This window comes from Alosa pseudoharengus, unplaced genomic scaffold, assembly GCF_046254945.1.
Source record: "Alosa pseudoharengus isolate Yale_2024_CS ecotype anadromous, Long Island Sound unplaced genomic scaffold, YU_APseudo_1.1 YU_APseudo_1.1_scf_1, whole genome shotgun sequence".
NCBI classification, from domain to species: domain Eukaryota; kingdom Metazoa; phylum Chordata; class Actinopteri; order Clupeiformes; family Clupeidae; genus Alosa; species Alosa pseudoharengus.
In genome coordinates this window covers 59515435-59542522 of record NW_027468564.1, presented here as the reverse complement: position 1 = coordinate 59542522, position 27088 = coordinate 59515435, and the positions used below count along the sequence as shown (strand labels likewise).

The window sequence follows — 27088 nt, the reverse complement described above, 5'->3', positions numbered from 1 at the left end:
TACTCTTTATTTATGTTATTTTCGATCGTTTTTGTGTTATTCTTAGTCCTTTTTTCTGATTAACAAACTCTGCTGACACCATCAACGTCAAGTTAACGTTAAACAGCTTCCATTGGGCTGATGAGCGCCTTGGCTAGCCTGCCTTATGCCTCATCCATCCGTGACGCTGCACATCCAATGTCTGGAGGGATTGCTCAGCAAGGGTGCCTAACGTCAATCTGCAAGAGATCTGCAGCTGCCACGACCACCGAGCTGCGGCTGACATGCGAGCTGCCATGCTACTGTAGCATCTACCGGTGCCTGGAGTCTGGATTGAGTGCTAAGAAACTCTGATGACACCGTCAACCATGAAACAACAAACAACAAACGGTCACTGTCTAGGACCACCGAGCTGATAATCAGCAGGGTCGCCCATCACAAATTCGGACTGTCTTGTCCTTCCACTGCTCTCCAGACTGCCAGTGTCCAATTCTCCGGGTTGGTCAGTTATAAAGAACTTTGTTGGTGTTGCATTGTGAAGACACAGCTGTGCGCAGTTTTCACGCGGGTCAACTTTGCCCTTGGACATTTTCAGCCGGTTGGAAATTGGACTAATTATTTTTTTTTTATTATTTTTTATTTTTTATTTTTTTTATTTATTTATTAATTTGTTTGTTGTATGTCTTGGTGTCACGGGTACGCTGGCGACTACGCCGCTCCGCCCGGCATCTATTGTCTTTGTTAGTCTGTGTCAATGACAATGTCTTATATGTGGAGCGCTTTGGGTTGCAGTCTGTGCATGTTAAATGTGCTATACAAATAAATCTGACTTGACTTGACTTGACTAATGCCAGGCGTTCCAGGCATGCATCAGCTGTGAGAAAGAGGCAATATGTCAGTGTATCATCTTTTTCAGGTAAAAAATAACATACCATTGCTTAAATAGCTTCATTAGCTCCAGGCAATATGTCATCCTGATGTGATTGCTGTTTCAGAGGGCTATGTGGGTTGGACAAGTCAGAGACAGAGGGTTACTGCCACAGACTCTTACCTCTGGCAGGAAATAATGACCTCTGGAGGGAGATAACCCATTATCTATATGGCGTATGATCTTCCAAAGATCTTTCTACTTTAAGATTTATTAGTCAAATTCTTGTGGTGCTTTGACTAGAGCTCATTGGAAGATTATATCACACATCTGTAATCATAGTAAATTGTCTGGTGTAACAACCACCTGTTGAGAATGTGAGGGGAACATTCCATTTCAACACAGTTAAAAGACAGTAATAAAAGAGTGTGAATAAGAATTGAATGCAACTTATGTATATTTGTCTTCTAGTGTGTTTTCTAGTGCCACTTTCTAGTGCACGTCACAGAAACTTAAAAAGCTTGAAAGCTTAGTGAGTCTTCTGACCTAAGCTATATCAGGTTTTCAAGTTGCTCTGCAGTGTGTCTGATGTACTCTCATTAACATTAATTAAACATTCATTTTAATAAATATTTCATTTCTGAAGTTGAGTTAACCTAGCATAGGTTGTAAGTAATATGTAAGTGATTCCATGTTATTAAACTGTCTCTGACATGGATGTGGTCTTACACGCGTGCACACACTCCTCTTTGCTTAGCTGAGTGACCTCCCTATGGAGATCAATAGCTTGTTTTTTCTGTCTGGATGAGCAGTGGAAACAATAGATTCCTGGGTGTTTTTTTGGCTTTACAGCAGAGGCAGGAACAGATAGAATCTATTAGTTGTTTTTCTTCTCTAATATAGGGGACGTGAATGCCTGTGTTTTTCTGTATTTAGGCAAACCCTCCTGCTCTCCACTTAACCTACACAAACATTTTTGATATAAGAATATAGCGATATCTTTAAACCATGCTGATTGAGGTGTGTTATTCCATAAATTGGGACAATAGAATCCTAATATGTAGATTTTGAATTTAGTTTTTGAGCCCAGGTTTTGAGAGTGATATCAGTGTGGAAACGAATTGTTCTGCCAGGTGGGTTAGGTTATGCCTGGGTGGCAAATTAAATATTCGGTTACATTTTACTTGACAGTATCGACACTGTCATGAACATGTCATAAACAAGTCATAAATGTTTATGACATAACGCTTCTGTTATTAAGTGTATTCGTTTTTTGTCATAACAAGTTAGGGTTAAGAGTAGGGTTAGAGGTTAGGATTAGGGTTAGGGTTCATGTGTCATGACAGTGTCATGTCATTCTTATGTCGACACTGTCAAGTAAAGTGTTACCAACTATTCTGTGTGGATTTTTGATATGTGTGTGGCGACATACAGCGGGGAAAATAAGTATTGAACACGTCAACATTTTTTTCAGTAAGTATACTTCTAATGGGGCTATTTACATAAAATTTTCACCAGACATTAGTATTAACTCAGATAATCCACCCATATAAAAAAATCCAAACATTAAAGTCCATAGGTCGAGTTATGTGCAATAAAGTGGAATGACACAGGAAAAAAGTATTGAACACGCCTGCTGAAATTTCTTAAATACTTTGTGGAAAAGCCTTTATTTGTAATGACAGCTTCAAGGCATTTCCTGTATGATGAAACTAATCAGTCACAGTATTCTGGTGTGAGTTTAGCCCATTCTTTTAAACAGATAGTCCTTTAATATTCAAGATTTCAGGGGTCCCTCTTGTGAATCCTGATCTTTAGTTAACTTCCAAAACTGTTCAATTGAATTGAAGTCAGGGCCTTGATTTCCTTTCTCTGAAACCAATTGAGAGTTTCCTTTGCTGAATGGTTTGAATCATTGTCCTGCTGGAAGGTCTAGCCATGTCTCATCCTCATCATCCTGGTGGATGTAAAGATTCTCCCAGAACAAAATGACTCCATTCATCATTCCTTCAACTGTATGAAGTCTGCTAGTACCATGAGATGAAAAACAGCCCACACCATGATGCCACCACCTCCAAACCTCACTGTTGGTAGGGTATTTTTAGGGTGATGCACAGTGCCATTTCTCCTCCAAATATGGTGTGTAGTATGACATCCGAAAAGTTACATTTTTAACCAGAATACATTCTCTCAGATTGTTCAAATGTTGTGTAGCAAACTTTCAACGAGCTTCGACATGTTTTTCTTCAGCAATAGAATCATGCTGGATGAGCGTGCATAGAGGCCATGGCGGTGGAGTGCATTACCTATGATTTTCTCTGTAACAATTGTACCTGCTGCCTCCAAATCTTTCTGGAGCTTTCTCAGAGTGGTCCTTGGCTCTTGGGCTACTCTTCTGAAAATCCTTCTGACTTCCTGTTCAGAAATCATGCAAGGAGATCCTGTCCATGGCCAGTTGATGATGTAGTGATGTTCCTTCCACTTGCAAATAATGACTCCAATACTGCTTGCTGGATGATTCTGAAGTTTTGAAGTGCATCTGTAACCAGTTCCATTAATATGTTTGGCAACAATAAGGTTGCAAAGATCTTGGGAGAGCTCTTTGCTTTTACCCATCATGAAATGTTTCTTGTGTGACACCTTGCTAACAAAAAACCTTTTTATAGCCCACCAGTATGTACTAACCCAGTTTATATCAATTTGCACAGATAGGAGGGATAATTTCTCTAACTACTTATAGATTCCAGTTTGTTCCTTGCCATTCCTTGCGTTTGTGTACTGCTTTTTCTTAGCGTGTTCAATACTTTTTCCCTGTGCCATTCCACTTTTTTACTCATAACACTACTTTTAGACATTAATGTTTGGATTTTTATATATGTGTGGATTACCTAAGTTAATACTAATGTCTGGTGAAAATTTCATGCGAATAGCCAAACTGGAAGTATACTTACTGAAAAAAATGTTGACGTGTTCAATACTTATTTTCCCCGCTGTATATATACTTACTTATACTTAAACTGCTCACCTAACCTGAGATGTCATCAAGCCTGGCAGCTTTGTAGATGTTGACTAAGCTTCTATGCATAAAGGATTTGCGCACGTCAGCCTTTGCAATCATCAGAGCATTTAAGGTTTTAGTGGTAGTAGGGGCTCTCTCTGGGAGGCTGGTATTTAACCTCAAAACAGGAGTAGAAACTGTTTAGCTCATCCAGGAGTGATGGGAAGAAGGCAGCAATGTTACCTCTACAGTTGGATCTGTCTTTAAAATCTGAAATGGTCTGTCCCTGCCACATGCTTCATGTGTTACTTCCTCTCAGCTGTGACTTGATCATCTGTCTATATTTGGCCGCTCTGATTGTTCTGCAGTGATCATAATGGGCTACCTTCTCCATAGAGTTAAGAGTCAATATACATACAGTATTATTACAGACAATACACAATTTACAAACAATATACAGATTTTATAAGGTATACCTTAACAAACCAATGCATATGATCATGTGTGATCTCATGGGTGCGCTGAACACCCTTGTGTGATCAAGTGCTTTGAATACAGGATACTCCACCACTGTGTAGGCGTTGGGACGTCCATTCCAGGATATCAGATAAGAGCATTGATGTGCCACAGTCAAAGGGAAAAAGGACAGCCATTAACCCAGCCCGCACTCCCCCTCCATCCCAATTATTCAAGCCCTTCGGGAAACCAAAACAGTTGGAGTTCACTGCTGGGCACATTGTGTAACTAACTAAAAGGTACATAGGCCACAGAAGCTGTATCCACGTCAGCTTCCCTAAAGCTGATGATATCATTTGTATTGAGCCTTTTTCAGACAACAGATTTGTTCAGTTTACCTTTGCAGTGCTTTAAAGATCCTGGAGAACAAGAATACATGTGTTCTAAGAGTGTTACATCACAGTAAACAATGTCATCTCCTAGCCAAATCTGAATGTATACAAAATATCAAGTATTTTAAAAAAATTAGGTTTCCAAATTGTGAAAAAATAACCATTAAGACCAGGGATTAGAAATGGTTCAAAGAATGGAAACAAACACAATTTTTGGTTGAACGTAACCGAAAATGGGAACAAAACCAATTTCACTTGTTCTGGAGTAAAAATGCTATTTTCAATTTTAGATGACGATAATGAGAAGATTATCGTTCCGATTAACCTTTCTTTGAATATTATTCAAGTCTATAGGCTTGAAAAATCTGCCCACACAGTGTTCCCCAGACAGCTTATAGGATGATTTAGTCAGATTTTATGAATCCTCGGTGTTTCCCCTAGGCTAGACCTACAGTATTAGTTGATAAAAATAATTTTCATATCCAACACTATCTAACTGCCTTTTCCAAGTATGTGGCCTAAATTACTGAAACATTGTGTGAAATAACATTGGCTACCAGAGACACTAGGGAAATATCTAGGCCTGTCTGTCATGCAGTAGGCTATTACAGGGCTTAAAGCAAGGACATTTTCTGTGCCTGAAGTTAGGCTATCAGACATTTTTGAAGATCTAATATTATATAGGCTAATTGCCTACTTTCAAATCTTGCCCCTCACAGTGTATTTTAACAGTTTGATATAACAGCCTTGATATCGAATGTGTTTTGATTTAAGCTTTAATGCTGTTGGGTAAAAAAGCCTATAGTAATGAACCACTGGCAATGTAATTTTTAAAGGGATGTTATTAACTGTTCTTCTGTAATGTTCTAATTGGTTACCATTTAGAGGAGAGGCCTCGGAACACTGGAACAGGAACAAAAAAATACTGTTTTTGCTCAGAACGAACCGAAATGAAAATCATTCTGTTTTCAGTCCCTGATTAAGACCTGATAAGAGGCCAATACACACTGCCAAAAAAATGTAAGTAATCGTTCAGAACAAAATGACGTAATAAAGGTTGAACATTAACCTATTGAGTACTGTATTCAAAATAATATCAAAAATCAAACCAAAAAATTTAAATCACAGAATGATCCACATTGCAGCAACTCATGAGGTGACTCAGTGGTGTGTATAGCTCCCACATGCCTGTATACTCCTCTGGAAATATTCCTGATGAGATGACTGATGTCTCCTGGGGGATCTCCTCCCAGATCTAGATTAGGGCATCAGTGAGCTCCTAAGCAGTCTGTGGCACTACTTGGTGCACAGGATGGCTAGTCATTGGCATCAATGGCTTCATTATCCAAGAACTGCCTATACATTCTGGTCACATGAGGCCGGGCATTGTCCTGCACCAGGAGGAACCCAGGGCCCACTGCAACATCGTACGGTTTGACTGTGGATTTCATCCTGGTATCTACAGTAACAGCATTCAGGTTACCATTGGCTAGCACATGGAGGTATGTGTAATCCACAAAGGGTATGCCTCCCAAGACCATCACTGACCCACCACAAACTGGTCATGCTGGATGATGTTGCAGGCAGCATAATGTTCACTTCAGTGTCTCCAGACTCTTTCACGTCTGTCATGTGCTGGAGGTCATTTTGTAGGAATCTGTCCAGCTCTCCTCATGTAACAGCCCATCTCCCAGTGTCCCCTTCATACTCTTGAAACTGTGCTGGGAGACAAAGCAAACCTTCTTGCTATCATATGTGTGGATGTCCCTCTCTTCTTCTCTCTCTCTGTCTCTCTTTCTCTTTCTCTCTCCCTCACTTTCACTCTTAACTCTATCTATTTACATTGTTTGGTCTGGCTTCTCACGTTTTGAAAATCCCCAAACTATCACTAAAACGAAGAGCATTAGGTAAATCAAGGCCATAGCCATGGGGAAGACCAAATGTGCAGGGGTCTCCATATCCTACTCCATCCCCTACTCTTGCAACTTTTGTGTATGTGTGAGTGTATGAGTATGAGTGTGTGCATAGTGTGTGTTTTTTCTTGTGCATATGTGTGCTTCTCTGTGTGTGTGTGTGTGTGTTCGCTTATGATTATATGTGTGGAGGTTATGAGGTGTGTTTATGTGTGTGTGGGGGGGGGGGGCGGGTACTGGGGTACATGTGTGTGTGTGTGTGTGTGTCTGCTTGCCTGCATGTGATTTTATGTGTGTGTGTTTATGTGTGTGCATTTGTGTGTGTGTGCGTACGTGAGTGTGTTTATGTGTGCGTGTATGTATGTGCCTGTGTGTGTGCACGCCTGTGTGTGTGTGCATGTGCGTGCGTGTGTGTGCATGAATGTTTACTGTGTGTGCATGTGTTTTTATGTGTATGTGAGTTTATGTGTGTGTGATGCGTGCATTTGTGTGTGTGTACAGTGGGCGTTGCTTTCAAATGGCCACTTCAGTCGCGCATTACGCGGTGTGAAGCTTTAGTACCACTTTCAGCCACTGTGAGTCGCTCTGCCACTGTACATCGCTCTGTCAGCCTGCCTGCCGCCCCTTCTGAAAAAGCAGGAGGCTACCATTAAACATAATTGTTGCCGAGAGGAATCCCAGCCTACGAATTCAATAACAAAATAAATCATGCATAATTAAACATTACCTCAATTTAGGCTACTTGGGTATGGCTTAAGGCTTGACTACACGGTGGTAACGAAAATCGAAATCTGCTTTTGATAGCCTACCGGTGCCGCTCCACAAAATTTGCTGTCTACATTATTGTCTGTGTTGGGGGTAACGCAACTACGCAAATCAAAACAGTGTCTTGTGTGATAATTGAGCCAGTAGAGAAATAACTGTTCAGAATTAATCTGTAGCCTTGGGTAGGCTTCTGCAGAAAACAATGTTGTTGGCGATTTAATACTATCTGGCAACGTTTTTAACAGGCTACGCAATAGAGGCTTAGACAACTATGACCCACGTTTTGGTTTCATAAATTAATTTGCCCTACTTCTTGACTGCAATGTAGTCAATTGACTGCTGGACATGTCATTTTAATTTTTCTTTACAATAAACAAATACATCTGCTTTATGCCGCAGAATTACATTCATATTTGGCTGACTTCTGCAGACGCGCAAAAAAACACTGCCACTTCCCTCCCCATATTCCACTGATCACACATCAGACATCAGGGGTGCGTTTCCCAAAAGCTAACTACGCTTAACCCAGATTCGAACTCTTGGACAGGGGACTGATAACTGCTGCGTAATGGCAGCTGTTATCATCCGGCCTTAACACACTGCGCCACAGAATTGACGGCGTGGGTGAATAGGGGATAAATAACAATAACTACACAACTGTTTCACCAGCACATTTAAATGACACGTGTTAAACGTTAATTCAAAGCAGTGGTTAATTTACAAGGTCAGTCTATATGAACCAATGAATTAACTTGATGACCCTGAGAAAAACAGATTTCACGGATTAAACTAAGGTAGTCCATTATTAAGTCTCTGTTACTGTATGTGCAGGTGTGCCCGTCACGTGCTACTAAACGTCATTAACCACCTTAGTCCAGACTACTGAAGTTTGGAAACTATCATGGTCCAAACTTACAAGTACTATGTAAGTATGACAGTTTTGGGAAACAGTCGTAACTTACATGTTGGTTAGTTGAACGATGCATCGTACCACGTTAGTAAAAAGCTAACCTCCGTAGTTGTACGGGAAACACAATTCAATTTCAATTTCAATTTATTGTGCTTATAGAGCGCCAAAACATAACACATGTATCATGGCGCTTTACAGAATGTAGGCAATCAGAGAAAGAAGGAAAGAAAGGAAGAAAAGGAAAGCAAGAGAGAGGCCCATGGGTAACAGGGGCGAGGAAAAACTCCCTAGAATTGGAGATATATATAGGAAGAAACCTCGAGCAGATCCACGACTCAAGGGCCTGACCCATCTGCCTAGGGTCAGTACATGACAGTAAGGTCTGTATACATGACAAATGCATATGATAGTCGGGTGTAGAGAATAAGACATGGTGTTAAGCACTTGAGCTGAAAGTTACAAGAGGTGGGATGATTACGTATCCGTTATGGTAATTCGTTATTCCTGATTTAGTGACAGAAAGTTCAATAGTCCAGCATTGGGATTGTCCAGGGGAAGGGAGTTTCCGAGGGGCATGTGGTGGGTTGGTGGATGGGCCAGTAATCCAGGCAGAGTTGTCATAGGCTGGTGGTGGGTCGCTAGGCTGTACGGGCCAGGAGTCCAGATAGGGGGCAGTAATAGGGCAGTCGAGGACAACCCTGTTTATTTTATTTTATGAAGCCTATAGGCTACAGTAGATCACCTGCCACATTCTCACTTGCAATAGAAAGATGCAATAGCCATTGGTCAAGTATTGAGTATAAACCAGTTAAGATAGTATGAAGTACTTTTTGTATAGGCTACTATCATAAAAATGTGTTAAAACGAATAGCAATTTGCAATTTGACAAAACACTGGATTAAATATCGTAGGCACGGGAGAAAACTTGTACATCCATTGGCCCGTGGGGAGATCCCATGCCAGTTGCCTCTCCCTTCAGTGCTATGACTCTGTTGATGACTTTGTCCAGGCCTCAGGCCCCTCCTCCTCCTGGACAATAGGCCAGAGGTGGAAAGGGTGGAAAGGTGAGTTGTGAGGGCAGGGCCGGATTAACAATTCATAGAAACACACACAATGACACAGAGCATTTCCAATTCAAAAGGGAAAGCACTGCTCATTGCAAAATGCAGAATGCAGAACCTTTAAAGGTAAACAGGCCTATAATTTGACTAAAACCGGCCTATAAAGGTACACCTGTTATCTGAGCAGTCTGTATGTCCTCATTTTGCAAATGCGAGGACGATATGAGCCTGTTGCATTTCGTTAGATGTCCGAAACACGCATAATGTTTGAAAACCACTGGCTTGTAATCACAATAATTTAACACACGACAGTTGGATACTTCATCATGTTCCCATGCCTACATTTTGGTGAGTAGCATAGAGATCGTTAAAACAATAAAGTATGGCTCTCCGTTTGGGACATCGAAAACTTATATTTTTAATAGGGTAGACTACCGTCGGAGATGCTGACTTGCAAAGGCCTCGGGATAACACGTTATCTCCACTACCCAGCCAACATGTATATCTGGGGCCCACATGGGGGCTACATGGGTACCAGGTGGGCATGGGCTAGAGGTGGGCATTTTTCAATGGGCCCATATGGGTTAGCCAAGAAGGGCCCATGTGGGCTAACCCATGTGGGCTACCCATGTAGGTCCTGGTTGGGTAAATAGTGGGAAAGCATTTATATGGGCTCGGCATGGGCAACACAACTGGGTCCCAGGAGGGATTACCACTTGGGTTAGACATTGTCAAACCTGGTCTAACCCATGTGGGCTCCCAATATGAGTCCTACTATGGTCTGTAATGGGAATCCCATATATGGGCTCAGAATGGGCAACACATATGGGCCCCATTGGTACTTAATGTTTGGGTTAGGCATGGGCAAACTGGGATAAACCCATGTGGGCTCCCTATGTTGGTGTCATGTGGGTCATTAATGGGAAATCAACAATTGGGTTCAGACTGGGAAACACATATGGGGCCCATTAGGGTTAGCTACCCGGGTTGGATATGGGCAAACCTGGACAATATCACGTGGGCAATCCATATGGGTCCCAAATGGGTAATTAATGTGAAACCAATATATGGGCTCAGAATGGGCAACACATATGAAGCCCATTAGGGTAAACCACTCGGGTTGGATATAGGCCAACCTGGACAAACCCATGTGGGCAATAAATATGGGTCCTAGATGGGTAATTCATGTGAACCTAATATATGGTCTCAGAATGGGCAACACAAATGGGGCCCAGTTGTATTTAATGTTTGGGTTAGACATGGGCAAACCTGGATAAACCCATGTGGGCTCCTTATGTTGGTGTCATGTGGGTCATTAATGGGAAATCAACAATTGGGTTCAGACTGGGAAACACATATGGGGCCCATTAGGGTTAGCCAATCGGATTGGATATTGGCAAACCTGGACAATATCACATGGGCAGTTCATTTGGGCCCTACATGGGTAAATAATGTGAAACCAATATATGGGCTTAGAATGGGAAACACATATGGAGCCCAGTCGTATTTGATGTTTGGGTTAGACATGGGCAAACCTGGATAAACCCTTGTTCGCTTCTCACGTCGGTGCTGCGTGGGTTAATAATGGGAAATCAACAATTGCGTTCAGAATGGGCAACACTTATGAGGCCAATTTGAATTTACCACCCAAGTCGGACATGGGCAAACACTTTGATTCATTTCTGCTTGGTTGAGCCTCAGATAGAAAAAAACAACATTTGGCCTAAATGCGTAGGTCATATGTGGGGCACATTGGGGCTTTCATTGAATGGGTCAGTACTTTACATGTTCTTTTTGGAAATCCAAGCATGGAGTATATGGGCAGAGTGATTTGGACTCCTTAGAGGAAATAATTATATGAAGTTCCATTGACTTGAATAGGATTTTCCAGCCCTTTATGGTGAAATATTCTTTAAACTAGATGTACCGCAGAGCGGTACAAAATATGACCGCCGCCCAGTCCAGCACATTTTTTCCACAAAAAGAAATCACGCTGAAAGGCCTATATGATTCTAACTGTCTCACTAAATTGCATTATCCACAATCAATTCTCACTGGTATCTGCTAGACAACAAGTACCAAAACATGATTAGTTCATAGATTTCACATGTAAAATTCATTTTATACAACCCCACCTCCATCTTGCCTGTTCATAATTATGAGAAATTCTTGATTGTTTGTGTTATGTTTATGTTATGTGTGTGGGTGTGTGTGTGTGTGTGTGTGTGTGTGTGTGTGTGTGTGTGTGTGTGTGTGCGTGCCTGCGTCTGTGCATGGAAGCGTACATATGTCTACTGTGTGAGTATGTGTCATACGCAGTGCCGGCCCAAGCCTTTTGGGGGCCCTAAGCAGAATTTTATTTGGGGGCCCCCTCCCACAACGCAGTCACCTGTGCTTGGCGATAATTGACAACTTGACACTATAATGTCATATTATAAATTAATACAGTGAGGTTATGTATTAATACAGCGACTGATTATGAACTACTGTCCCCCTGGACACAGATGCATAAGGACCCTCTCCCCCTACCCTGTTTGTGCAAATGTGGGTACAAACGGGTGGGTGTGGGGGGGGGGGGGGGGGGGGGGTTAGATGTGATTTCCTGTATTCTGGTGCATTTTTGGGATGGTCAGCTGGAGAAGGGCAGTACCTAAATTTGTTCAGATTCATAGCCTTTTGCTTTTTGACTTATTGGTAGTGAATTCACACAACTACTTGGGGTTCAGGGTCCCTTGACCTCTTGGGCTCGGTAGGCTCATTCAGTAATCCATCCTTGCTCACATGCCAAAAATGTTTTGGGGCTCCAATCTAGACTTCTGGCCCCATGTGCTTGGTAAACCAATGTATTAATATAGTTGTTATTTACACCAACCCTGTCACCTTTTAATCTTAGAGGGTACTAAAATCACAGATTTATTTGAAACATTCATAGTGCAACAACAAGTGAAGCACTAAGGGTGGTTTACTGAAGTTGAATTGACAAATAACAAAATACAACAGCATTTGTATTTGTTGTAAACAAGTACATCAGTTTAATGACTTGTTTTTCAACAGATTTGCTGAACAAATCCGCAAATGTGCATTAAATGAGCAATTTTCAACAACAAAATAAAAACAAAATAGACAAACATTAATAATCAAAAATAAAATGTCCCAAAAAATAGATAATTATTCCTACTTCGTTCCTGGTTTTTAGGCATCTGCAACTCTGCAGTGGACGAACCTGCAATGATTAAATAAATACATAAATAAATTTAAAAAAAAAACGATGTTAAATGTGTCGTGTCATATTAACAGGCTATGTAACCATTTGCCATCAAGAAAACCTCACCTTCTGGTAGGTAGAGTTAGGTAGAGGTAGAGATGTGCTCCAAAGGACTTCAACAGTGTCTCTGAAAAAAAAAAATATTGCATAAGTGCATAGTTGATCGAGCAGAATGAGTTTATTTTGCTATCATTACTTACACTCAAATAACAAGCAATTCCACATGTAACAATTCATATTCTATTGGCAAATGAGGCATAATCAAAAGAGTATACTTAATTGCAGTATGGTGAACGCTTGATCTACTACAGCCTAAATATTAGGGTAGCACCGCTACATCACTTGCCACTATCTTAATCAAATGTAAGTTTATTTTCATCACAGAAGTCTCCCCACCCAACATGGTATATTTTCTCAAACACTACCATCTCTCTCCAAAGATCTTAGAGCAGAGCGCACTGCTGTTCCATCTTTGCCTATGAAGCTGGAACGTTACCGATGCCCAGAGTCGCGCTAGTCAGTGGGTTGGGTTGGGACTGGGAGCCTGGGCTTAGTCTGTTGTTGCTATCAGACTTACCACTATGTCACATATTATAGAGCAGTAATAAACTATCAACACTTTCAGGTACGAAATCAGAAACAATCCCTCTGTGGTAAATTTGCCTTCAGCTACGTTTTCATGTAGCTACTGTAGTGCTAATGTCCACTTCAGTCGGCTAGCTAACTTTAATTTACGACATAATAAGCCCACCTAGAGCAAGTGTACATGCTTGAACATCCAAAACAATCCCAATATCCTTGACATCTGAAATACATCTAGATAAATATATATTAATGGGAGACATTTCTCTGTTGATGGCGGAGATTTAGCTCTGGTGATGGCTTATATTAGATCATGACAGCTAGCTAGCTACCTCAAGCACAAAACATACTGTAAATAATCATGCAAAACATACCTGTATCTTGCTCGTTTTTCTCCTCCTCTGTCATTTTCTTCGTTCTGTTTTCGGCACCAGAGAGATACGTCCTTTTTTGTGACTTGTCTTAACATTACCGTCTCTTCCGATTGTTGAACTTGATGCAGTGTCTGCACGAATTGTATATGCACCCGAGGTGTCTACTTTATGAGCGTGACTCAAAGGCTGGCAGACACAGTAGCAGTAGGCAGGCATATTGATCATGAAATCATAATTTTCTTGATTTGAATGATAATTGTTTCATTTATTCATTCATTGATGTCACTTGTTTACGTTATTTATTATGTAAAAAAAAAGAAACTCGATTGGGGGCCCCCTGGTGGCCAGGAGGCCCCAAGCAGCCGCTTAGTTCGCTTATGCCTCGGGCCGGCCCTGGTCATACGTATGATTACTGTGAATGTGTGTGTGTGTGTGTATCTGTTTGTGCACATGTGTGCACATGAACTGGGTTAACATGACCCCTGGAGGCAAATATACGGAAAAAATGGTCATCCTAGGCCCTACAGTTCTCAAGATATTCACAGAGAACTGTGTCTGGCCTACCCTCCTTTCGGGGGGTCCAGTCCAGCGGGGGGGCTACAGATAAAAACGAAAAATGACAGTTCCATGCTATCCATGTGGGGGTACATGCCCACCAAGTTTTGTGTACCCCGGTCTTTCAGTGTCCCGGGAATCCTTGTTGGTGTACGTCACTAAATGTACACATAAATTGTTTTATTGTAAGGCCCCCCATGAACGAAAGTACACAAAACTTGGCATGCATTCGGAGGGTGTCAAAATGATCCTACACTTTCAATTTCATGCAGTTTTGACCATGTCAGCCAGAGATATTGTGATGAAAACACCTAATTTTTTGCTTTTTAATTTTTAACTAGGTGGCGCTATACATGAAATAAGTGGTAATGGGATGGGTTGACATGGCCCCTTGAGATCAACATACAAAAAAAGGTGGACCTCCTAGGCCCTACGGTTCTCGAGATATTCACAGAAAACTGTCTCCGGCCACCTACAGGCCAGTTGGTGTATAGTAACATAAATTAATTTATTGTGTGGCCCCCCATGAACGGAATTCCACGAAACTTGGCGTGCATTCAGAGGGTGTCATAATGATCCTACACTTCCAATTTCGTGCAGTTTTGACTATGTTAGGTCACAGATACCTGCGATTACAACACCTCATTTTTACTTTTTTGTGTTTAACTAGGTGGCGCTATACATAAAATGAGTGGTTATGGAATGGGTTGACATGGCCCCTTGAGATCAACATACAAAAAAAAAATGGTCCTCCTAAACCTTACGGTTCTCGAGATATTCACAGAAAACTGTGTCTGCCCTACCCTCCTTTCGGGGGGTGCAGTCCAGCGGGGGGGCTACAGATCAAAACGCTTCGCGGCGGTCATAATAATGAAGGCTGAAATCCATTTTGTGTTGGAGTCCAGTTCGCCCTTTCAGGACTTATTTTCTGGATAATGACCAGAATTATGTCATTATCCCTTACTCAATACATGTAGTCAGCACAATGGGCCCATGTAGGTGTACCATTGTAGTTTAAAATGGGCATATACCCAGGCAAATTCATATGGATTGACTACAAGGGTGTTAAGTAGGACACAAATGGACAATAGTTCTGGCAATGAGCAATATGCAATGTTTAGCGTCATTGGGACAGGGTCTTTAAAAGAATTGCACAAAGGAGACTAACTATGTAATGTAGACAAAATCTGAAGTGCGCAAAGTTTACATTGAGGTTGGCTATCTGATTTTACTGGCCAATGCAGATTTTTACCTGCATTTGGCCAGTTGTGGGTGCTAATTTTAATACTTTTTTAACCCTGCATAGTGCACACTCTACAAGCAAGGGCTGACTTAATATGTGAACTGAGGGGGCTGTACTGCCACTGCACTCTTTTGATGCTGGTCTATAAACATTCAATTCATTTCATGAAAAATCTGTTGTTCAGAGAGCAATTGCCTTTCCTACTTGTGGAATGGCCTTCCATTACATGTAAGGGAAAGCAGGCTCTGTAGAAATATTTTTAATCTAGACTTAAAACATTGTGCAGTTCAGAGATTGGGGGTGCTTCAAAGGGTCTCACAGCAAGCCACACAATATTTGACACCAGGTAGGCCTTGTGCACCTCTCCATTTCCCTCTTCAACCTTGGTCTACAGAGCACCAATACAGTGTGACCATAAATACCAACGAGTTAGACTTAAAATGGTTATATCATTGAATCGAACATTCAACTGTAGTAACAGCACCTAATGCTGGAGCAATTTGAACTGCTCATTATAGCACTGCCCTGGTCTAAAACAGTGGTTCTTAACCTTTTTTGCTCTGTGACCCAAATTTAAACATAGCCTACCACTTGTGACCCTAAGACAAAGGCTGAAAGCTAATCAGGCCTAAGGTTCAGGTTATTGACTCTTGCAACCATTTCAGAATTTCACGCAACACAAATTTGAGTCCCGACCCAGAGGTTGAGAAACACTGGTCTAAAAAATGCTAATCAAAGAGGTCACATCACAGTTCAAGGAACACGCGGCCAACATCAAGACCTTTTACCTGGACCAAGCCCACCCTGTTAAAGGCCTGTCTTCCTACCCTCTGTTCAACATCATCAACTGGAAGTCTCTGTCCTGATACCCAGCTATCATACTCTCAGCGGACCCAACTACCACCTAATCTCCAACCTCCCCTTTCTTGAGCCTAAACCTGGAAAGAGCAGTGGCTGCCCAACTCCAGCACAACATGTCCAACCATGAGCTCTTTGAACCCGTCTAATCCAGTTTCAGAGCCCACCTGCTGTCATCAATATCACCATCAATGCCCTCATTGCTGATGACAAACACCATCCTCCTGTAGGGTTTAACAGTTTCCTATTTCTCTGGAGACAGGGCCTTCCAAAACAACCTATGTCACAACTGCCTCTCCATACCCGCTGTGTCCCCAAAGACCACTTAAACACATAGCCTATTATTATTATTAGCCTAAAACTACTACAACTAGCATATCTAAAAATGTAAAGTTGACCACTGATTCCATACTACATGCAGAATGCACAGAGTTCTAGCACATAGGCCTACATGTATAAACCTAGATTTTAGAAAATCTAGGTTTATAGTGTAATTAGCTTTATTTTTTATTTACTTTTCATTGACAAATGTACAGGCTGTTCACCTGTGGACTATCATAGTTATTTTATTCAATCATGTTTCGGGGTGGGCTCTACTTTAAATGTCGACATCACCCAACGTATCAGTTGACGTTATCATAGTGATATGCGCGGGAGATTAACCTGTTCTACCTTGGATCACTCCTCCTAACGTTCATCGTCGAAATTGTGATTCATTGATAAGTTGTGTAAAAAGTATTAGCTTATGTAGGCTACAACATTTTCGACTGTGTTGTGATAAATTAAATTACACAATTTGCTATTATGAACTCTTGCTAGCCTTACTAGGTCTACTTCATGAGACATCACAGCTAGTGCTACTGAACACATTCTTTTTTATTTATTGGTTATTCTACAATAACCTCAAAGCCTGAAAAGTTTGAGTTTAAATGGTAGCATAAGTATTTCGGATCTTGCATGATAATTTCTAACGTGAGGTTTTACAGCTGAGTTAGGGAAGGCAGCTTATGGCAAGCGATTTTAACATTTTCCCGCTAGACTGGATATGTATTGCAGATATCTGTAATTCAGTTTTGCCTAGTCAAAACGAACATTTTAGATATCCGCAATTGAATTCTTCCTATCCATAATTGTCATTTCAGATATCCACAAATACATTCTTCCTAGGACAAATGACGCCACATTTGCCATTCATTTCTATGGGGTTTATCATTACGGATATCTACAATTCAGTTGCAGATATCCACTATGTGAATTACGGATATCTGCAACTGAATTGTAGATATCTGTAATTCCAGTTAGAGATATCTACAATTTGATTCTGACTAGTCATAACTCCAGTTGAAGATATCTTTAATTCACTTCAATTCAAGATATCTACATGTTCCTTTTCAGATATCTTGAATTAAGTTTTGACTAGGTGAAATGACATTGTAGATATCTGTAAATGGAATTTTGACTAGTCAAAATGACGTTGTAGATATCTCAAACTGGAGTTAGGGATAGTCATAATTTGATTGTAGATATCTATTATCAAGTTATAGATATCTTGAATGAGTTTTGATTAGAGATATCTGAAATTGGAGATATCTATAACTTTAATTCTGCCTAGTCAAAATGTAATTATAGATATCTTGAATTAGAGTTTTGACTAGGCGAAATGACGTTAGAGATATCTGTATTGCTATGCAAATTAGGCCCGCATCCCACTTTAGGCGGGAGAAGAGCGTGTTGTTCAAATCATCAAATCACATAGCACCTGTTAACTAACTGTAATTAGCACTAATTAGCACCATGTCAGAGCAGCCAGGGGGCGAAGGAGTTTTTAATCGTCTTTTTAATGCTGCAGCCTATGCAAGACAGGAGCTGGCAGCAAGAATTGATGATTCAATGTTGCTTTGATTTTTTCGATTACAGCCAACACCATTATGAATGGAATTTCCTGTAGATGGTGCTGGTGCATGTAGTAGCCTAGGCCTACTAATTTATGTAGGCTACGACATTACAGCCTGCTTATTCTTCTTCCATTCATAGAAATAAGGAAATAAGCCCACTTTTTCTTCGATTATGTTGGGGAGGGGAAATTAGCTGGGCTCTAGCCTAGAAATCTAGACGGGCTCTGCTACGGAACTAAAGAGCAACGTCTTGCACAATAATTTGCACTAGTCATAATGACGTTTGAGATATCTTCACCTTTCATTCTGCCTAGTCAAAACTGAATTAAAGATATCTGCAATTGCCATTTAAGATGTGTGACGAGTTGAATGTTGTTTTCAATGACGTGATGACAGATATCTGTATTGCAGTTTTGCCTAGTCAAAACTAAATTACAGATATCTCTATCTGACGTTTCGACTAGTCGTTACAGATATCTTGAATGACAATTCCAACTATCCAAAATGTAATTGCGACTAGTCAGAAAGACGTTGTTGATATCTACAATGTTAATTCCAGATAGTCAAACTTAGCGGGTAAATGATAAAATCGCTTGCCATAGGCAGCTAGCCTAGAAATCTTGACGCACCCTAGCGGCAGCAAATTACATTTAATGTGGGTCTGGCTCGTCAGGCTAGAAGGCAGCACTTTTCATCAGATTAGATAGATGAGCTTCTAGGCTACTTGCTGCAACATTCTTCTTCTAAATAACAATTGTATGTTTGGCAGAATACACTCAAGAGCCTTCTAAATTGCATTTCGTTTCATGAGCCAGATTTAATTGAAAGCGATGGTTCGGAGTAATTTTACCCTAGGGTTCTTTGCACCATGACCCCGAGCCAAACACCCTCCCAGAACCTTTTTTCCCTTGGTCGAGCCCTGGTCGAGTAGCGCCGTCAGAAACGAATGACGTTCTGCAGTCATGATGGAACCAACTTTTATCTCGTAAATTACCCCACTAATAATGCCCTGAATGGTACGAAACTCCTGCAGTAGTACAACTACGACATTTAGTCCAATAACGAGGCATTAGAAAGTTTGTAAGTGCACCAGGAGTTTATTTAAATAAGACTTGCCTGATTATCTGCTACTTTACCGCTGCATCGACGTTTCTTCCGTGATTTGGGAAAAGCCTGTAAAAGTCCTTGCAGGAAGCGATTACATCAACGTTTTTTGGTATATCCAGATTTAAATATTTTTTTTCCGAAGTGTTTACAACTTAGTAATAACTAATAATTGTTGCAAACTGGACTACGAACAAAATATTAGTGCATTCCTGGATCTACATCCTTATGCATGCTTCCTGCCAGGACTTTTACAGGCTTTTCCCAAATCACGGAAGAAACGTCGATGCAGCGGCTACCTTGGAAAAACAATTTTGAGCCTGACTTTATCACACTATCTGCTTTTGTGTGTATGCAAATTAGAGCATTTTTAATGAGATAGGGCCTCATTTGCATATGTAAACATTAAAATATAAAAAACATGCAATACATTTTTTTCTCATCTTAACATAAGTAATCAACTCAGAAAGTTTCATGGTGATATCTATTATTTAAAATGTTTACCCCATTCACCTGTACTGCCTCGCCTAAATTGCCTATTTATGCTAATTATGCAAATTGCCCAAAGTGCAACTTTAGGCAACCAAGTTAAATTCCACCCACTAGGCCTATAGATGACATTTCTGCAATAAAACTTTAGGGTACTTAACATTTCTGGGTTTACTATTGGGCCTATGGGGATCACGACTAGACTAGAAGGCTAGCCAGAGAAATGGAGGTAACGAATGTTGTAGTCTTATCTGGCCCCCTTAAGTTTTGATAGAGAGTTGGCGGGTCTAGCAGTAACCTTTAGGCAAGGCAGGCAGAGAAGATGCATTAGTCATGTACATGGAAATATTTGTACACACTTATGCACATTCCCTCACAGCACATTCAAGACTAAACGAAAAGCAAACGAAACTACACGATTTAATGGCGCCTCTTGCTCGTCACTCTGATGAACGGTTCGCGATAAAATTTACTTTGAATTTACATGCAATTCAATCATTCACTATATCAGCCTACATTGCAGTTCTGCATCCATCTGCACACCAACAAATTATGTTGGACTAAACAGCAGACCTTATTAAATGCACATAAAAAAACTTGCTCTGTAGTGCTCAATGGTGTTCTTGAATAAAGCTGTAGCCTAACAGGCTACATTCTTCATGGTCCAGTTCAATTTATGAACTACTCATAATGAATATTAAACATATTTGCTAGGTTAGTTATCCCATCATTTTATAGGCCTATATATTATGATCCACGACTATAGCCTATTGCTAAATTCCAGATATTGACCATATCAAACTTTATCTCATACTTTAATTTTACTGCACTTGTCTCTTTCGATAATTTTAAACTGTTTTATCATTGGTCTTTGATTATGGCTTTTATTTTTGTTGTTTGACCAAATTCGGGATCAACTGTCCAAACATTTTGTATGCTATTCCTACCATGTCAAACTACTAAATTAAATCTGATCTTTGATAAAAAATGAAAACCCTAACCTAAATGTAATCATGTAAACACCTCTTGTCTGAATTTGGCCCAGATATATAAAAAAAAAAACTTGTATTGTAGTTGTATTTGAACTTGTATTGTAGTTAAAACTGCTATTTTTATTCAAACCAAAAATCTTAAATACTTTCCCTACTATTGCCCAGTACACAATTATTCATGAAAGTGTACTTCTTAATGAAAAAAAATAATGATTTTCTAGTTGATGATATAGCATGCAGTATTTGTTGAAAGAAAATGAATGTGCTGCTGAACTTCCATCTTTTGTTTCTTCTCCCCTTTCCTATAGGCTGCTGTTTAATCTCCAGATCATACTGGAAAGCGTTTTTTTCTGTCCCTCCCAAGTAAGTGTCAATTTCATTTAAGTAGCTATGTAGGATTGTCAGAGAATGTTCACATTCAAAACATTGGCAAGTGTTCCTTTTAATCGCTAGACAAGCCTCTCGTTGGTTGCCAGATTGAGATTTCAATGTGATAAGTCACCCTCAATACAGTATCTGATCTACATACAGTGCATACGGAAAGTATTCACAGCGCTACACTTTTTCTTGGAGTGTTTTGCAAATGTATAAAAAAATGAAAGACTGAAATATACCATTTACATAAGTATTCACCCCTTTTGTTATGACACTTTCCATCCTACTATCCTTGCATCCTACTTCTATCAATGGTCCTTGAGATGCTTCTACAACTTGATTCGAGTCCACCTATGCCTAAATGAATTCACTGGACATTATTAGGAGAGGCACACATCTCTTTATATACTGTAAGGCAGTGGTCCCCAAACTTTTTCTTCCGAGGGCCAGCTCACTATGCCTGGCTCCAAGAGAGGGCCAGAGACTCGGAGTATATCAGTAACCATAAATAGCTTAGCGCTGTGAACAACAGCAGTCTACCTTAGTTGAATATTCTATTACATTTAATCATAGGCTATTGCAATTTAATACCATTGTTAGCTGTGTTTATACTGTCATCATGTCATATTAGTGTAAAATTAAATAATACTAATAAAAAAACGTTTGCATTTCCAAAAGTATTAACAGGGAGTCCCAAAAGTATATTTTAATAAAATGTGTGAACTCTGAATTCTGTCTTTGCATACACAGCTCAAGTTCTCAAACTAGGAGGACTGAAATGAAAACTGAAATGACCACTATTCTAACTTTCAGTCACCTGATGAGAACTTTGTGAACTCTTTGTATAAACATTTGAACGAGTGAATAAAAAAATAGAAATAATTATCCCAGAAAGTCCCAGAAATATGACTTGAATAGAAGTTAGTTAGTTATTAACAATTAATTGATAAACTTTTAAAATACTTTGAGCACTGATGCAGTCAGCATAGGCCTCTTACATTGTTTGTAGGTAGGCCTACATTTCATTCCGTTTTCGATGACAAACGCAAAACAGCGCCAAAACAACCACCGGTGGACAAAAAGAGTATTACATGTGTACTGTTAAGACTCGCCATAGAGAATGAATGGGGGAAATTGCGGAGGTTATAGTTTGACGATGTTGTACTCCCGTGCGGGGCGGATGCTATATTCCACGGACATGTTTTGGGGGGCCACCCAAAATGAGGTGGCGGGCCGTATCCGGCCCGCGGGCCGTAGTTTGGGGACCACTGCTGTAAGGTCTCACAGTTGATGGTGTATGTCAGAGTGAAAACCAAGCCACGAGGCCGAGATAATTGTCCGTAGACCTGCGAGACAGGGTTGTGTAAAGACGCAGAAATTTTCTTGTACTCTTCCCCAGATCTGTGTCTTCATACAACCCTGTCTCACAGGTCTATGGACAATTCTCTCGACCTCGTGGCTTGGTTTTTACTCTGACATACACCATCAACTGTGAGACCTTATATAAAGAGATGGGTGCCTCTCCTAATAATGTCCAGTGAATTAATTTAGGCACAGGTAGACTCCAATCAAGTTGTAGAAGCATCTCAAGGACCATTGATAGAAGTAGGATGCACAATGAGAGCTCAATGGCAAGTGTCATAACAAAAGGTGTGAATACTTATGTAAATATAATATTTCAGTTTTTTATTTTTTATACATTTAAGAACTGTCAAGAATTTTGCAAACACAGAAGGATTACATAGAGTGGCCAGGAGATGCGAGGGAACATGGATGTGTTTTCCATTTGAGGAACGTAGGCTAATCGATTGCGGACATGTACAGACAGCCACAGACACGGAGCATATAGTAGGCCTACTTTCACTTCTAGAGTTTTCACTTTCTAGAGCAGGGGTGGTCAACCTGCGGCTCTTTGCCTCCTCTCGCTGCTCAACTGATGTTCTCATTTCTCCTTGGATTTATAGTTTTTTATTTTTTGAAATAGCCTATATTTCTGGTAAATGAAAATGCTTTTCATAAGTTGATAGTACTGGCAATAGTTAGGCTGCAATGTTTAAATTAAAATAATTTTATTGTCATGTTATGGATAGCCCATAAAGAAGCAGAAACATTTGTTTCTTTAGCCAGGTGTAATGCTACTGTTGCAATCAGGAAAACCCTGATGCTAAGAGTAAATAGAAAGAGGAACACGGACATTGAAAAGGCGGATTAATCTTTTTTGTAGGCTAGCATAACCCTTCTGGTTGATATGTCAACATAACCAAAATAAAACCGTAAAAAAAACTGTTTAACACGTTAGTTTGGTACTTGGTATGCCAGACTTAACTGATGCATAAAAGCTTCAAACCTGAACATTTCCCAAAGGCACTGACCTTTGCAAGTACAAGGTAAAGGTATGATACATAGACGTCAGTCAGAGAAGCAGACACTCGACGGAACATTTGACGGTCACATTGGCATCTTATCAGTTGTTACATCAGAGCATTTCTCATGCTAATAAGTCAGTCAGTGATGGGGAATTTGTGATGTGTGTCAAATGTCTTTGTTGCTTGCTACTCATTCCTGAAAACGATAATTTGTAGCATCTGCCAAGTGTTTCATTTTAAATGAAAAAGAAGAAGATTTAAAGTGTAGGCCTAAGTCGCTGTTGTGGTGTGGGCATCTTTTTTTGTTGTGCGGCTCTTTTGAGTTGTGTTGAAATTATTATTATTTATTTATTTTTGAATTTTTTTGACAATTGACAATGACAGTTGAAATTTTTTTTGACTCTTCATGCTGGACTGGTTGCCACCCCTGTTCTAGAGTGTGCATTCAGTACGTGAAAGATGCTTCATACCAAAATAGCGATCAAACATTATCAAATTTATCATGACATGTTGTCACAAACACTTATTCCTATTAGAAAATTAAAACCAAAATCATGTAAGTAAAGACTATGTTAAAGGGATATTCCACCATTTGGAGAATTACACTCATTTTCCACCTCCCCTTGAGTTAAACAATTGATTTTTACCTTTCTCAAGTTCATTCAGCCGTTCTCTGAGTATGTGGATACCACTTTTAGCTCCAGCCTAGCATAGATCATTGAATCGGATTAGACCATTAGCATCTCGCCTGCTAGCATCACGTTTAAAAGTGACTACGATTTCTGGTAATTTTCCTATTTAAAACGTGTCTTTTCTCAAGTTAGAACGTGTAATAAGACTAATTGAAAATGAAACGTGGCAATTTTCTAGGCTGATTTGACATGGAACTATACTCTCATTCAGGCGTAATAATCCAGTCACTAACCAATTTGTATGCTGCAGCTCAACCTTGTTGCTAGAAGTTAGCCTACGGGAACTATTTTCAGGTGCTGCATGATATCATTGTGCTGCTGCGCCCATGGTGTTCCTTGATTATTACTGAGTATAATTCCCTAAATGGTGGAATATCCCTTTAAGTGTTGTTCTCTCTCATTGATGCCTGTAATAAGGAAAATACTATTTTGGTTTGTAAAATGTATGCCCCCACCCCAAAACTCTAAATAAAAAAATGTCTTTGGACGACTTATTTGACCTTTTTCATGCAGAAAAAAAGACCCTGGATTCAATTTTCTGACTGTCAATAGCCCATGGAAAGCTAATTTGTCTCAGTAATACACCTCTTGAGGGGTGCAGGTTCGGCCTAAATGTTACAATGTATGAAGTTAAACATATTGTTCTTGAAACATGTTTATGATACTTGACAGACCTATTATACAAAGAGATGCACAAAATACAAAAAACAGATTAACATTAAATTATAATTATTATATTGTAATTGGGTCAATGATGTGTCATGTATATTGTCTTGTCCAAGTATTTCTTTCAATTTCTTTGAAGCTATTTCACTCCACATGTGTAATGCCTCAATTTAATCTACAAAACCTGTGTAATTTAAACATATTTTCAGTACATTAATATAACCCCCAAAATACCAGGTGGTCCAACCAAAAAGTACTGATTACAAACAGTAAAAATATTGACTTTGAAGCACGGCAACACTACATTTTATTAAATTATTAAATTTTATTACAATTAAACATGGAATTATGTGAAATGTATATTTGAGTATGTTGATTTCCTGTCTGATAATGACAAAGACTCATATCCAAGCATTTCATCTTAAAAATAATTTGATTTTACAGAGGCCCTCAAGAAGAACCCCCTTACCAGCACTACAAATCAGAGGAGGCTGAACGGTCATTAGGGAAATGGTTTACTGGGGCAAGGGACAGGGGAGGGCTGAGGGCAGCCAGAGTGGCGAAGTGATTTAATTCAATTCAATTTAGGCATTGCTGTTTGTAACCAGTTGTTGTTGTTGTTCTCTGTGTTGATGTTGATGTTCTCTGTGTTGTAATTTATTAAATGATTATTATTAAATGCAGAAAAAGAAAATTAGGCTGCTTTTTCTGCTGTTTGGTGGGACCTTAGAGCCATAGCCCCCTGGAAGTGACTAATATTATTTTCCAGTGAATTACAAATGGGTCTGGTTTTGGATTGGTATTTATAGTGTATGTTGTAAACATTGGGATTCTAATTATATTTTATTGTAAATGTTGGAGCCATATGACATTGAAGATGGGACCAAGATCTTGTATGCATTGCCCAGCTTTGCCCTACTTAATAACTATAATCTTGCATGCAGCCCATTTAGCCAATGTGTAGAACCTAGACAGAAAATTAAGGTGGGGCATGGATGGGTCTGGCATTTATTGCCCAGTTTGGAGCCACATAAAACCCATTGTAATCCTGCCTGAAGCCCATGTGGACAAATGGCATGGGGCCACTATAGAACCTGCGATTCATCCCTCCTATACCCCATTATTTAAATCATGTAGTACCCATGTAGAACCCAGGTAGAATTTAAGGCTGGGGCCCCAGATGGGTCCATTGTAAACCCAGTGTAATCCTGCATGGAGCCCATGTGGGCAAATGACATGGGGCCACTTTGGAACCTGCGGACAATCCCACAAAAAAACCCATATTTCAACCCATGAGGTACCCATGTAGAACCCAGGTAGAATTTAAGGCTGGGTTCCAGAAGGGTCCAGCGTATGTTGCCCAGTTGGGACCCAAATAAAACCCAGTGTAATCCTGCATGGAGCCCATGTGGGCAAATGACATGGGGCCACTTTGGAACCCGCGGACAATCCCACAAAAAAACCCATATTTCAACCCATGAGGTACCCATGTAGGACCCAGGTAGAATTTAAGGCTGGGTTCCAGAAGGGTCCAGCGTATGTTGCCCAGTTGGGACCCAAATAAAACCCAGTGTAATCCTACATGGAGCCCATGTGGGCAAATGACATGGGGCCACTATGGAACACGCGGACAATCCCATATTGGACCCATATTGGCAACACATATGGTACCCAAATGGGCCCCATATACAAATGTTGGCTGATCAAAGTGGGGAATGAAAGAAAAAGTTTGAGAACCACTGGTTTAACAAGTTACCTGCAGTCCAGAACACACAGAATATTGCAACACAAAGTTGCCTTTATAATCAACTACCATTTGTTCCAACAGCATTCAAACAAAGCCTTTATAAAAGTGAAAAAAAAATTATTCCATAAGAAGTAAAATAAAATACTGTTACTGTAGTAACTGTACCACATTATCCCAAGCTTCAAAGAGCTCCCCACGTCTGTGACAGGCAGACGTGACACCGCTAAATTCTCAGCTTGTTTATACCCCACACTGAACGCGTAAGACTGCTAGGCCCATCACTGTGGGGTGCGGTAGCCTACTCTCTGGGATTTAAGCCAAGCAATATAACCATACAAATGTTTTAAAATGAGTAATTTCGGCTTTGTCTGAACTGGCCATTGTAGGCTACGTAAAAAATAAACAAGTAGGCCTATCCCCTATACAATGATATCGGCAAATGTTTGTTTTCCAAAGTAAGAATTTCACTTCACCATGCACCTTCGACAATGAATAGCTCATTACACTTATGTTACTGTTAAACGTAGGCCTAACTGGTATCAT

The 27088-nt window shown here is 40.1% G+C and overlaps 1 protein-coding gene across 1 annotated transcript in view; it reads left to right on the top strand.

Annotated features, from left to right (window-relative positions):
* The window catches only part of srsf7b (serine and arginine rich splicing factor 7b), a 91249-nt gene extending 65819 nt beyond the window's left edge, over positions 1 to 25430 (top strand). The window contains exons 6-7 of the mRNA XM_076295900.1: positions 21008 to 21062; positions 25243 to 25430. Of these exons, the coding sequence (XP_076152015.1) occupies positions 21008 to 21062; positions 25243 to 25293 (106 nt within the window). The 3' untranslated portion in view covers positions 25294 to 25430. The remainder of the gene's footprint in view (positions 1 to 21007; positions 21063 to 25242) is intronic.
* The last annotated feature ends 1658 nt before the right edge of the window (positions 25431 to 27088 follow it).